Source organism: Adiantum capillus-veneris, chromosome 17, assembly GCF_014529385.1.
Source record: "Adiantum capillus-veneris isolate H3 chromosome 17, ASM1452938v2, whole genome shotgun sequence".
Classification (NCBI taxonomy): Eukaryota; Viridiplantae; Streptophyta; class Polypodiopsida; order Polypodiales; family Pteridaceae; genus Adiantum; species Adiantum capillus-veneris.
In genome coordinates, this window is record NC_140947.1 from 98892548 (window position 1) to 98905139 (window position 12592).

General features: G+C 41.1%; 1 protein-coding gene and 1 pseudogene across 1 annotated transcript; one reads left to right on the forward strand and one right to left on the reverse strand.

The window, feature by feature from the left end:
* Positions 1-758: 758 nt before the first annotated feature.
* On the reverse strand, positions 759-2046 carry LOC147437767 (aspartic proteinase nepenthesin-1-like; annotated as a pseudogene).
* A 7559-nt stretch (positions 2047-9605) lies between these two features.
* Positions 9606-12109, forward strand: LOC147437768 (uncharacterized). The gene has a single exon (XM_086485999.1). The coding sequence runs from the start codon at positions 10199-10201 to the stop codon at positions 11675-11677; it is 1479 nt and encodes a 492-aa protein (XP_086342125.1). The 5' UTR covers positions 9606-10198; the 3' UTR covers positions 11678-12109.
* Positions 12110-12592: the final 483 nt, after the last annotated feature.

A 12592-nucleotide genomic window follows, 5' to 3' on the forward strand; every position in this document is an offset into this window, starting at 1 on the left:
TAGTACACATTCTAATGCTGATTTTGTAGCCAATGGAGGCTGATGCAAACAGTGAGATATCACCAATATGAGAGTGCTTCCCACTCCCCATTTGGACTAATTTGTAAGATGCATGCAGGTTGATATTTGTGGTGATATTTTCTTGCCATTAGAAGTGAAATATGGATTGTGTAAGTCCTTGATAAAGGGATGGAGGTGGTTTCCACACGTCTTGCTTTGGTAGTGCTCTAGTGGACATGTATGCCAAATGTCACGTGCACACAAAAGCAAAAAAAAAATCTTACTCAGCTTCTCATCCTAAATGTTGTAAAAGCACACAACGTTCTTTGTGAGTTTCTTGCATCAAATATCATCTTTTGGAATGCCTTGATAAAAGAATATACCCAATAGAACTCTGGCAAAGAAGCTCCAGGCTCGTGTTGGCATATGCAAAGTAAAGGCTTGTTTACAGGTGCAATCATCTATGCTTGCATCTAAGTGGCATTGCCCAAGTTTTTGAACATTTGCTCTAGTGGACATGTATGCCCAATGCGACGTGCTCGCAAAAGAACAAAAATTTCTTATTCACCGTAAAGGCATGCAAAGAGATGTGAGGTGAGGTTTCTCCTCAGATGGTATCACATATGCTTGCAACTTGAAGGATCCTGGCACGAACAAAATGTTGAAATGGGCTTAAAAGGATGATCATAAAAGATTTAAGGACATGGGCTGCTAGACATGGTTGTGATTTGATTGACATTTATGTTTGCAGCCCCTTGTCATGTATGCTTGCAATCCTCCACAATTCTCTCAAAATACATTTCACACATGCTCGCATCTTGAAGGCCTACAACATTGTGCAAGACATTTTAAAATTATGAGATCAAATTTCCAGCCATACATTGTTGGAAAGAATGTTGTACTTGAGACTTGTTGTGTATTGGCAGCTGCAGCAAAAAGGTTAAGTACTTGACAAGATACGCTCTATCAAGTGCTTGATTCCAAGATATGTCCAACAATGGCAAGGCTAACCAGCATTGATATGATTTTAGTAGATGCATACACAGGTAGTTATGGGATGCAGAGCCAATTTGCGCATTATCAATGTTGTAGAGCACCTTGTAGTTTTAATGGAGAATGTTTTCTATAATTTGGATGCCGCCAACAATGAGGATCATGGCAAGGCAATAGTTCCCCTCATTATGCACTTTCCTTTAAGGGTGAATCTGGGCTTATCCTTGATTCATCTAGGTATATAATTCTCCAGAGGGAGGTCTAGATCCAGTCCTTGCATGTGGAGAGTGAAGGGTGGGATTGTCGTGCTTGGCTACCCACTTGTTGTGTAATAGAGGGGCAAGTTCGGATGGCTTGTATATCTTGGCAGCCTCATAGATGCATCAAATGCTTGCTGCAATGCAACGAAGGCAACATTTGTCACATATGTGTATATAGTGCCTGAGTCGAAGATCATGCCCCCTCCTCCCGTGGAGTCTATTGAAATGTGCTGGCTAGGATGTTGAGCCTCCGATTAATGACACTGAACCCAAGCACATCAATGTAGTAAAAGGCCACTACCACAGCCGGGTTCACAAGCATGGGCATAAAGCCCATTGACGAGGCGTTCTTTGTGGCTTCCTTGCCCATGAGAAGAGTCATAGCTTTGCTAGAGGATGTGTCAGTTGGAGAGACAAGGCAATTGGAGAAGTTCTTGCCCCCTAGAGCCTGGTTGAGCTGCGATGGGAGGCAGAGGGCCCTTTGCCCCATGCTCACCAATCTGGCAATAGCCCCATATTTGCCTTGATTGTTGTAGTTGCACCCAAAAGCAAGTCCGGGGAATGTTGTCGAAGTTCTGTCTACATAAGACATGATGATGATGAGAAGAATATTGGCAACCCAAAGGCAAGAAATGAGAAAAGAAAAAAGATTGATTGTCATACATCTACCTATTGAGAGGAGAGTGTGAGTGTGACTGCCAAATTGGCCATGGGTGCTGGCTTGGTTGGTATAGCGATAAGTGTAACAACAAGAGTCAAACTGGCATTGGAGTTCTTCTGAAGTAACCCACATTAAAACTCAGTTTCCATCCTTCTTCTAAATAGCATTGAGTGCGGTTACAAAAGGAAAACTCGTTGCTTTCACCTTCATCATGCATTTCTTGCATGCTTGATGTGTGTAGCAATTATTGACCAAAGAACCCCCATGCACTTGATATTTGTCCAAGGGCCACTAACTAGAAATCTTATCATAGCTAGCTTACTGCGACGACATACCTTAAAGATGCGTGCATAAGTGATGGCATTTGGAGAAAGGCCTACCCTTCGCATCTGCTGCTGTAAACATGCCTGAGCATCCTTTTGACGGCTATGTTGGGCATATCCTTCAATTCTTGCATTCCAAACCAGAAGATCATTATAAAATTTCTATCCTTTTTGTAAGGGCACCACAATCAACATACCTAGTGACCAACAACATTGAGCATATCCTGTAATTACTTCATCCAAAACACAACATTTCAGACAAGAATCTCATCATAAATTTTTGTGGTTTTGTGAGGGCACCACACTTTGCATACATTCTAATCAATGTGCTCGTGCCATATGAATTCTGTTGTTGCTTTGCAAATTCTCAGCATGTATCCTATGTTCTTGGCACAAATCCTTCTTTTGAAATCAAGCTTCAAGTGTAGTCGGCTAGGAAGCTTGTCGTAATATTTCCTACAAGATCACCAAACAACATACCGTGTTAAGCCTTGTGTTTTCAAACAACACGTGTGTGCATACAAAATAGTGCTTCTCAGTTGACCCCTTGTTCATCACAAGCTCCTCACGGGTCCCACCTCTTTAAGCTTCTTAGTCTTCATTTTATTTCTTGCAGGCAACAAGCACAACACTTAATTTATCTTGAACCAGGGGAGTCTCCAACATTGTGAAGAGTATACAATAGATTACAAAGCATAGGTAGACTTTCCAACACTCCTTCTACCTAAGGATGACACAAGTGATCGATCATACATAACAAACATGCCACATAAAAGTATCTTAGAATAGTTCCCCTCACATCTCTTCTACAGTCAAGATTTTGGTATATTCAATGATTACAAAATCACTTTGTTGTCTAAACAAGGATTGTATAGAATACAGACCTCATAATAGGTCTCTTTTCCACCTGTTTAATTCAAATATCGAGGGATTGTCTTCAATGATGCGATCATTTTTCCTCATTTTATAGACTAGTTACCCTCAAATGCAAAGACCATTAAGAAAGCGCACCTGTAAAAGATTTACCTGGTTAAATGATGACTAAAATGTGCCATACTATTATTTTCTTGCCATTTTTTGAACATCCAATAAATGCAGCTTCTTTATTCCCCTGCAAAGGCCATTGAAAAAGAAAATCTGCAAAAGGAAAAACTTGTTACAAAAAAAGACTTGAATTTGTGAGAACAGCACTTGGTTGACACTTGGAACATGCAGTACAAATGAACACAAAAAGGTGCATAAGTTGAGATGTCTTAGAAGAAGACAAGACTACAAGAAAATATTATGCTCATACAATTATGAGGAGATTGATACAAGCATGTTCCATTTGTGGTATCCTTTTGTTCCATAATTGCTTCTCTCCCCTCTTTTTAGTACCTGCATACTAAGGATTCTTGCAATTTCCAAAAGAGAATGCCCACCAGCTTTTCGTCATCATATATGGCCCTCTTTAGGAAGTTCCTAGCTTCACACACATACTTGCTACATGAGACCTTAAACAAGCTTCAACATCATACCTCACAACATTCCTAAAATAAATGTAATCATATCTTAAGAAACTTGGGAAGCAAGTGCCTGCACCAAGGTAAAATCTTCCATAGTCTGTATCTTTGTCCAAAATCCAAATGTCTACCACGCAACATCTTTAAATAAGCACTTACATTACAAAGAAACACTCTTAATTTTCTCAAAAGCCTCCAAACAATACAATCCAAAGCTATTGTAAATAGAATGCATAATTATTTAAGAGCGATCAACTCTTACCTGGTAAGAAAGTAATCTTGCTCATCACATTAGCTGGCAAGGATAAGACTACATTGCAAGTTCTAATCCCCGAGAGAGAGAGAGAGAGAGAGAGAGAGAGAGAGAGAGAGAGAGAGAGAGAGAGAGAGAGAGAGAGAGAGAGAGAGAGAGAGAGCATGTTGTAAGTGATTGTGGACATGGGAAGGGAAAGAAGCAGGGTAAGTCAATGGATAATCTGTCGGAGGGTGTTAAACAGTGGCTACATCCATAAGGTCTGCCAAGAAGAAAAGCACAAAAGTTGGTGGTCATGGATCCTTCCATCTCATACTATTGCGCACACACACATGAGAGAGAGAGAGAGAGAGAGAGAGAGAGAGAGAGAGAGAGAGAGAGAGAGAGAGAGAGAGAGAGAGAGAGAGAGAGATATTTCACGGACCTGTGCTAATGACCCACTCGTTGCAAGCCTTGTATATGCCACAAGAATCCATGGCTCGACATGCAGAAGAGTAGCGCCACAGACAGAGAAGAAGAGAAAGAGAGAGGGGGGTTCATATTCTCCCGCTATTTTCTACTTCGAGCCTATCAAAATTTGTTTCACCTTAAATGCCAAGATCATATGCAAGATCTTCTAGTGAGAGAAACCTCCATTTTAACAAATTTGTCACCGTAACGGTAGCCCTTTTCTTATTGGAGGAGCTCCATAAATCCCAAATCCTTAAAAGTCCCTCTTCAAACCCCAAATTTCTCCTAATGTTGGTTATGCCATTTCCCTTATGAATAACATGTCTTGCGTTCAACTCCTCTCGGCTAGATCTTTAAGGTCTCTTGGGATAGTTTCCTACGATGTTAAGACTCTCTTCTTCTTCTTCTTTTCTCTCTCTCTCTCTCTCTCTCTCTCTCTCTCTCTCTCTCTCTCTCTCAATGTGTGTGTGCATTCTTTGATTATGCATGTGTGTGTGCGTGTTTTTGGTTTATGCATGCTCTCTCTCTCTTTTCCTCTCTCCATGTGTGTGTGCTTTCTTTGTTTATGCATGTGTGTGTGCGTTTTTTGTTTATGCTTGCTCTCTCTCTCTCTCTCTCGTTCTATCTCTCTCTCTCTCTCTCTCTCTCTCTCTCTCTCTCTCTCTCTCTCACTCAAAAACACAATGTGTGTGTGTGTGTGTGTGTGAGAGAGAGAGAGAGAGAGAGAGAGAGAGAGAGAGAGAGAGAGAGAGATAAAGGGAGAGAGAAAGAGGGGAAGGGACCATGAGAGTGAGGAGAGGGAAGGAGCATACTTGGCTCTCCTACCTCTCCTCGTGTGTGTGTGTGTGTGTGTGTGTGTGTGAGAGAGAGAGAGAGAGAGAGAGAGGGAGAGAGAAAGAGGGGAAGGGAACATGAGAGTGAGGAGAGGGAAGGAGCATACCTGGCTCTCCTTCCTCTCCTCGTGTGTGTGTGTGTGTGTGTGGAGAAGAAAGACAGAGAGAGAGAGAGAGAGAGAGAGAGAGAGAGAGGGAGCATTACCTTGCTTGCTTGAGTGCGCGTCGAAAACTTAGATCTGAGATCTGAGTTTTCAGACGCTCTCGGTTATTTTTTTTAGCCCTAGCGGCGTCGCTATGAGCGTCGCTATGTTACTTGTAACATAGCGACGCTCATAGCGACGCCGTGCTTTTTCATTTTTGAGCGTCGCTACTATTAAGCACGTCTTGTAGTGTGTATCGAATGATTATAACAAGTGAAAAATTGATGTTCAACATGAACTTTGAGGTTAAGGAAAATTTTTCGCAAAATTAGGGATTTTTTCAGCTCATGTGGTTTTTATGCTAAAAAATAATCATTTTTGATCGAAAAGGCATAAAATTGCTTTTAAAAATCCATTTAAAGGAAAAATGCTCAAAAATTGACACATCATCAATGTTCATAAGTTGACAAGCAAGGGGACTACTTATGATGGCTGAAATCTTGTAATTCTCCCACTTCTGTTTATTTGCATCTTGGTTGCTCTATGAATTTGTAGTGCAATTAATCCCGCCTCTTTACTATCTTGTATTTGAGCTTGTGAGAGAGTGAATAGGGTTTTCCTTCATCAAAATGGTGTGTGGGATTCAATATAAAAGCTCTTAAATCTTTGCAAATTCTGAAAATGGTCAATGCTAAGGTGTAAGCTCTTGATTTCCTTTCAACAGTTTGAAGTTATGACTATGTAAGAGGCAAGGCTTCAAGGTTGCATGGAACATGTTTGGATTTTTATTGAGATTTTTGTTGCTTTGAAAGTATTTATATCTTGTTGGAACTTTCAAGAGTTTTGATTCATCCTCTTGCTTCAAAAATTCTATCAATCAACTATTCTCTTCACGAACTCTCATTGCCAAAGGCCCGACATTGGTTAGACCGTACACTTTTTGACACCGTGTCCTAATAGGAGAAATAATACTTGATAAATCCTTGGCATCTTTGTTAAAATAAAAAAGGGCAAATTAGAATAAGATCTTTGCTTTAGGATTGGGAGTCATATTCGCTCTAATCTTGATGCGGCTTTTTGCAAGACTATGTGACCATGTATCAGTGCCATTGGGGTTGAGGCTACAACAAAGAGTCCAACAAAGTGGAGTTTGGTGAAGCTTTTTTGCAATGGTTTGACTAGAGAGACCTTTTGTGACTTGAGTTTTTGAAGTTTTGATGGTTTTTCTTGTATCTTTTTGTCACCATCGAGTGTGATTTCAAGTGTTAATCAACTCGACTCACCTTGTACTGGCTGCGTGACAGGCAAGGGCTTGTAGGTTGAGGCGTTTGGGGTTTGAATTGGGCTTGGGGGGAGGATTTTCATTGAGCCTAAGAAGAGGGAAAAAACCCTACTTTTGAGGGAAAAGCGTACCCTTGCAAGAGTGTTTGCAAATGACTACCACATCATTTGATACCAAATCCCCCCACAATGATATGATAAACATGATGTGGCATCCATGTATATATAGAGAAACCCCATTACCAATAAACTATGATTAATACAAATATGTGATGATCCCAAAGATTTGTATGCAAAGAAAGAATATACTTAGAATCTTACAACGACACCTAACTCGTTGCTTCTATTTTCACTTTGATTAAACAATAACTCTGTTAGTTCCACATAAGCTTGTTAGAACTACAATCAGATATGGGAACTCTAGATTGCTCACTTTTGAGTTAGCCTAAGGATGTATGTGTGTGTGTGTGTGTGTGTGTGTGTAATCTATAAGTATGCACACACACACACACACATGCATACACACTTTTGAGTTAGCCTAAGGATGTATGTGTGTGTGTGTGTGTATAATTGTATATGTATGCACACACACTTTTGAGTTAGCCTAAGGATGTATGTGTGTGTGTGCGCATGTATAATTGTATATGTATGCACACACATATACATATACACATACACAAATATACATATACAACTAGATATGTACACACACACACACACACTCACACACATATATATATATATACACTTACACACACACATGTGTATGTATGTACACATACACATAAATCTTGTCTCTCACCTATCGAATGTTTGTATGATATAATGAGTGTCTCCGATGCATGCGCTCTAGAATTCTACATTGTTAACAAGTTGGTCAACCATGTTTGCAAGTTTCAAGTAGTGGTCCTAGTTCTCTACCCTCACCCACTACCCATGTAATATCCATGTTTTGGCCAACGACCATCATTGTCCTAATAAGCTCTCATAAGGGTCTATGCAAAAGAAAGGTACAAATTTGGAGCACGGGAAAAAGACAAAAAATATTGCATTAGTTTAATATCCAAAAATTGATTTTTTGAAGAGGCTCTAAATGAAACTGGAGGGTAGCAATTTAGTTAGTTAGAGCCGACCTAAAAAGGACCTGACCTACCTACACAGATACACACACCATGTGTAAAAGCTAATCTGAGCTTAATCCAAGAAATACTATAGTTTATTCTAAGGCTCATAAAAGGTCATCGGCCAATTTATAAGGGCCACCTTGAGAGATCAATCTAGAGCACCCTACTATAGGCAAGAGGAGGCCCTGCGATGCCACAAAGTCTGTGCATGCCGATGAAAGAATGAGTCACACACGTTTTCTCTCTCTAAAAGTCATACAAACTAGTACTACTCTAGTACACACATAGGCGCGCTCTCTCTCTCTCTCTCTCTCTCTCTCCCTCCCTCCAAGGCTCTAGCCTCCACCTCCAGTCCAGTGTGATTGTTCTCTCTCCTTAACTTTCTGCCAAAGGGGCTAGTGGACATATATACCTCTGAGTTCATAATCTCTCTCTTGTCTCTCAAGCACTCACCCTTTCTCTGATCTCTTGTCATTCTCAAGCACCCATTTCTCTCTCTCTAAACACACATTTCACAGAATGACACAGACACGCATGCACTCACGTACTCTCTCTCTCTCTCTCTCTCTAAGCAGTGAGCACCAACTTGAACCGAGTGATCAGTTGTCTTTTCTCGCTCAAGTATCCACCATCTCTCTCTACCATACAAACGTCGCACACTCACATCCCCCCCCCGCCCCCCTCTCTCTCTCTCTCTCTCTCTCTCTCTCACACACACACACACTCGCTCTCGTCTGATCAAGCACGAACCCAGTCTCTCTCTTATGTCGCTCAAGCACCCTGCATCTCTCGCAGGCATATACATATGTCACACAACTCACACTACACAGTATCTCCCTCCCCCTCTCTCTTCTCTCTCTCTCTCTCTCTCTCTCTCTCCATCTCAACTTTCAAGTTGCTTTTTGCACACTTTGTACTCACTCTTTTAAAGGGTGCTTTTTTCCTGGTAGTGAGAGAGAATTTTCTAGATTTCAATTGAGAAAAGCAGAGAGAGCGTTGTAAGAAGAAGTTGTGCAAGTTGTGATTGTTGACACTCTCACTCACTCATGATCAGCCCATGATAAGCTATCTATGTACATGTACATGTCACATGAGACTGAGCGATTTGATATATATATATATATATATATATATATAGTGTAGGATTGGATTATTACGCCAGATTTTGGAATCTAGTAGGGTAATGGAGTTTGCAAAATAGCCTGTTGACTCTAATCATTAGCTCACCCTTTTTTTAATATAAACCTTTCACTTGCTCAATTGCTAAATAATCATCCCCATTACAGATGTTGACTCTCTAGCCTTCTTTTTCTGTATATATTATTATATTCTTTACTCATTTGTATTTTCAAAATACAATTGAATAAGGGAATAATTAAAACAAAAAATGAGAGAAAATTCCAAACCCCAGATTCATTTGGACTCCCAATACATTTGAAACAAAAAATACGATTGAATAACGGGATAATTAAACAAAAAATAGGAGAGAATTTCCGAAACCCAGATTCATTTGTACTTCCCAATAAGATAGTAGATAAAAGTAAGAGAAATTTACGAAAAGACCTTAAAAAAATCATCGTTATACATAACGGATTAAAAAAAATTATAATTATATTTTGAAAAGGAAAGAGAGAAGCAAAGAATTCTATTGTAGAATTATTTTAGGGCTGGCTTTTGGCAAAGGAATTTATAGCTCTCTTTCTCACATAGGTACGGTTGTGTATACACTCTCTCTGGTCTCTGGACTCGCTGGAGGCTTGATATAATTGTGGCCTGATGTGGCCAAGCACATTGAAGGTGCAAAATCTAGTAGGACTAGTGTAGGAGTGCAGCTCTCCTTCTTCTCCTTCTTCTTCTTGTAGCAGCTTTTAGCCTTCTGCATATAACAAAGAGAAGGGGTGTGTGTACAAGCTCTCTTCTTCCTCTTGCGCCCTTCTTGTACTACCTCTTCACATTCTTGTCCCCATAACTTTCTCTCTCTCTCTCTCTCTCTCTCTCTCTCTCTCTCTGAGCCTCATGATAACCCCTTGTGTTCACACTCCATGCTCTAGGCTCCCTTTCTGTTTCTAACTTTTCGATGCACCCACACTTAAAAGCATTAGCTTCTAGCCTCCCTCACTCCAATCTTCAGAGTAATTAGCATCCCTCTCTGGCCCTCCAATCTCCTTGCTAATACTCATGATACTGCATACTTATCATCTTTCACTCCTACAATTACCACTTACTATTTGCTGTGCTCTGCTAAGCCCCAACTCTTTGTCGTCTTCGTATTGATAAAAAGGGCTTAGTTTGTGGCCATAATTTGTGCCATAGTTTGCAAGTGCAGGCGCTTGCAGTGATACTTTGCCTTCTTCTTCTTCTTCTTGAGTACCATCATGGACTGTGAAGGCAATGTCTCTGATGCCAATTACATTAAAGAAGCAATTCCCTCCCTCCATAAAGTAGATGATGCATCCACTGATAAAGATGGTGCTAGCACTGTTGACGCTAGCGTTGCAAGCAAAGCTACCGCAACATCAAAGCGCAAAGGCAGTAGCGGCAAGCGCATACGGCGCAACAAGGACCCTGGAAGGTTCCTCGGAGTGAGAATGAGGCCATGGGGCCGATTTGCAGCCGAAATACGCGACCCTGTCACCAAAGAAAGGCATTGGTTGGGCACCTTTGACACAGCCATGGATGCAGCCCTTGCATATGACCGCGCCGCCCTCTCCATGCGAGGCTCAAAGGCTCGCACTAACTTCTTGTATACCCCCCCTGATCACCCACTCCTTGCCTCAGCTAATTCATCTTCTTCCCCATCATTATCCACCTCTTCTTCACTACACAATTTTCATGTTCATCATGCATTATTGCCGCCTCTCTCCCCAGCCTCTATGGTGCGCATGTCGAAGAAAGCGCGAGCCTCCATGCAAGTTGACATGCAGCTCGCGGGCCCCACCATTAATCCATTGCCTTTCATCGACATTGCCACATCTTCGACATGCCCCTCCCACACTTCTCCTCATGTTGATCAACACTTTCTTTGCAAGGAAGGGGTTAATGAGCAAGTCACTCTAAAGGATTATGCTATCAACATTAGTGCAAGTAAGCTCCCTCATGAGGCCCCTACACCTGATTTAAAGGCAGCCATTACTGCTAATGCCATGAAAATGAGCACTAACATTGACACCAGCTTGATGGGTGAGCTTGGCATGGTGATCAATGCTGGAATGTCGCGTGTGAAATGTAACTCTTGGCATGGAATTACTTACAGACGTGAGGACACAAAGGAGAATACCCACAGCAATCTCGAAATTCTGTCAATGCAAGAGGAGCCCATCATGAGGTCTCATGCGCCCATGTCTCCTTCAGCTACGTGCAGTCCATCGTTGAGCTTTAATGGAGAGCTTATATTTGCATTAAAATCTTTAACATCTTCAGAGACAAAGGCCTGCACCTCAGGAGCATCAATGGAGAGCTTGAGAACTGCATCTGCTCGTCGAAATTATGTGTGCAAGCGTGAGGAAGAGGCGTGTGTGTTTTCTACGCCCTCCTCAGAAGTGTGCAGTCCGGAGATTAGCAGTATGATTAGCGCTAATCCATGTGCCTTTCAGGAGGAAAGGAGTGTATTACTGGATGGATTAGGTTCTACTGCTCGTAATTTCAGTGATTTAAGCAACATATTAAATGCTGAAGTTTATAAATGGCCATCGTATAGCTGCCTTTTGGAGGCGTCCTCTAGCAACAGGAATAATATGTCGAGTCTCTGCAATGGCAGCTGGTCCTCACTCTTCTCATATAAGGATCAATTACAGCCCATCAACGAGCTTCAGCAGGTTGTTGATAGCGCCCGCTTAATCAGGCAGCTGCTTTAGTATATAGACACCCATAATACATGCATACATACATCGACTATTCGGGACCTTAGCTTTAATCATATTAGAGATGTAACTACAATTTTGTTCTTGACTTATTATCTCTTGCTCTCAGCGCGCTCTCTCTCTCTCTCTCTCTCTCTCTCTCTCTCACACACACACACACACACACACACACACACACACACACACGCGCGTTTCCTCTTGCGCTTTGAGTTCAAAACTTGTCTCTTGAGATTGTTCCTATCAACTTCTGCTCTCCCTTCTTTACATAGCTCTCTTCGTCCGGGCCCCCCTCCCCCTCAACACACAACCAAAAAAGAAGAAAAGTGCTTCGTTAGCATTGAATAAAGATTGAGCAAAGTATTGAAAAATTGTATACGTCATTTCAACATTTCTAAATAGAAAAGCAAAAATCTACAAGTTCTATTATTTGATGCTATTAATTATGTCTAAGATATTAGGAGGTGAGACATTAAAGTGAAGGAAGGGGAGAGAGAAAGAGAGTTTTTCATCAAAGTGAGCAAGTTTTTTTACGTGAGCGTGTTTGGGATACCTATTTTAGTCTTTCAGAGTTGTACCTTGCAAAAAACCACAAGAAGGGTTAGAGTTTTGTCAAGATCAATGTTTACAATCATAGAAAATGTCAACGTTATTAATTGTTTGTTGTTCCATTTTTATGTTTACAAAAAAAGGAAAACATGCAAGTCTTTTTGCACGGGGGAGTTTACACAATCCTCCCTATTTTTTCTAATATGAGGGAACATGCCATTCCCACGGTAGCGTGCAATTTTTAGCAAGCTCATTACTTGCGTTCTCAGTGCCAAAAATCAAGAAATGATAATGTTTACTCACCGTGCGATTGTGGTCAATGCACACATGTTGCATTTAACCTTCCGTGTGACCGTGCTACTC

What these genes read in the sequence shown, in the direction of transcription:
- LOC147437768 (XM_086485999.1), top strand. Translation starts at nt 10,199, where the DNA reads ATGGACTGTGAAGGCAATGTCTCTGATGCCAATTACATTAAAGAAGCA.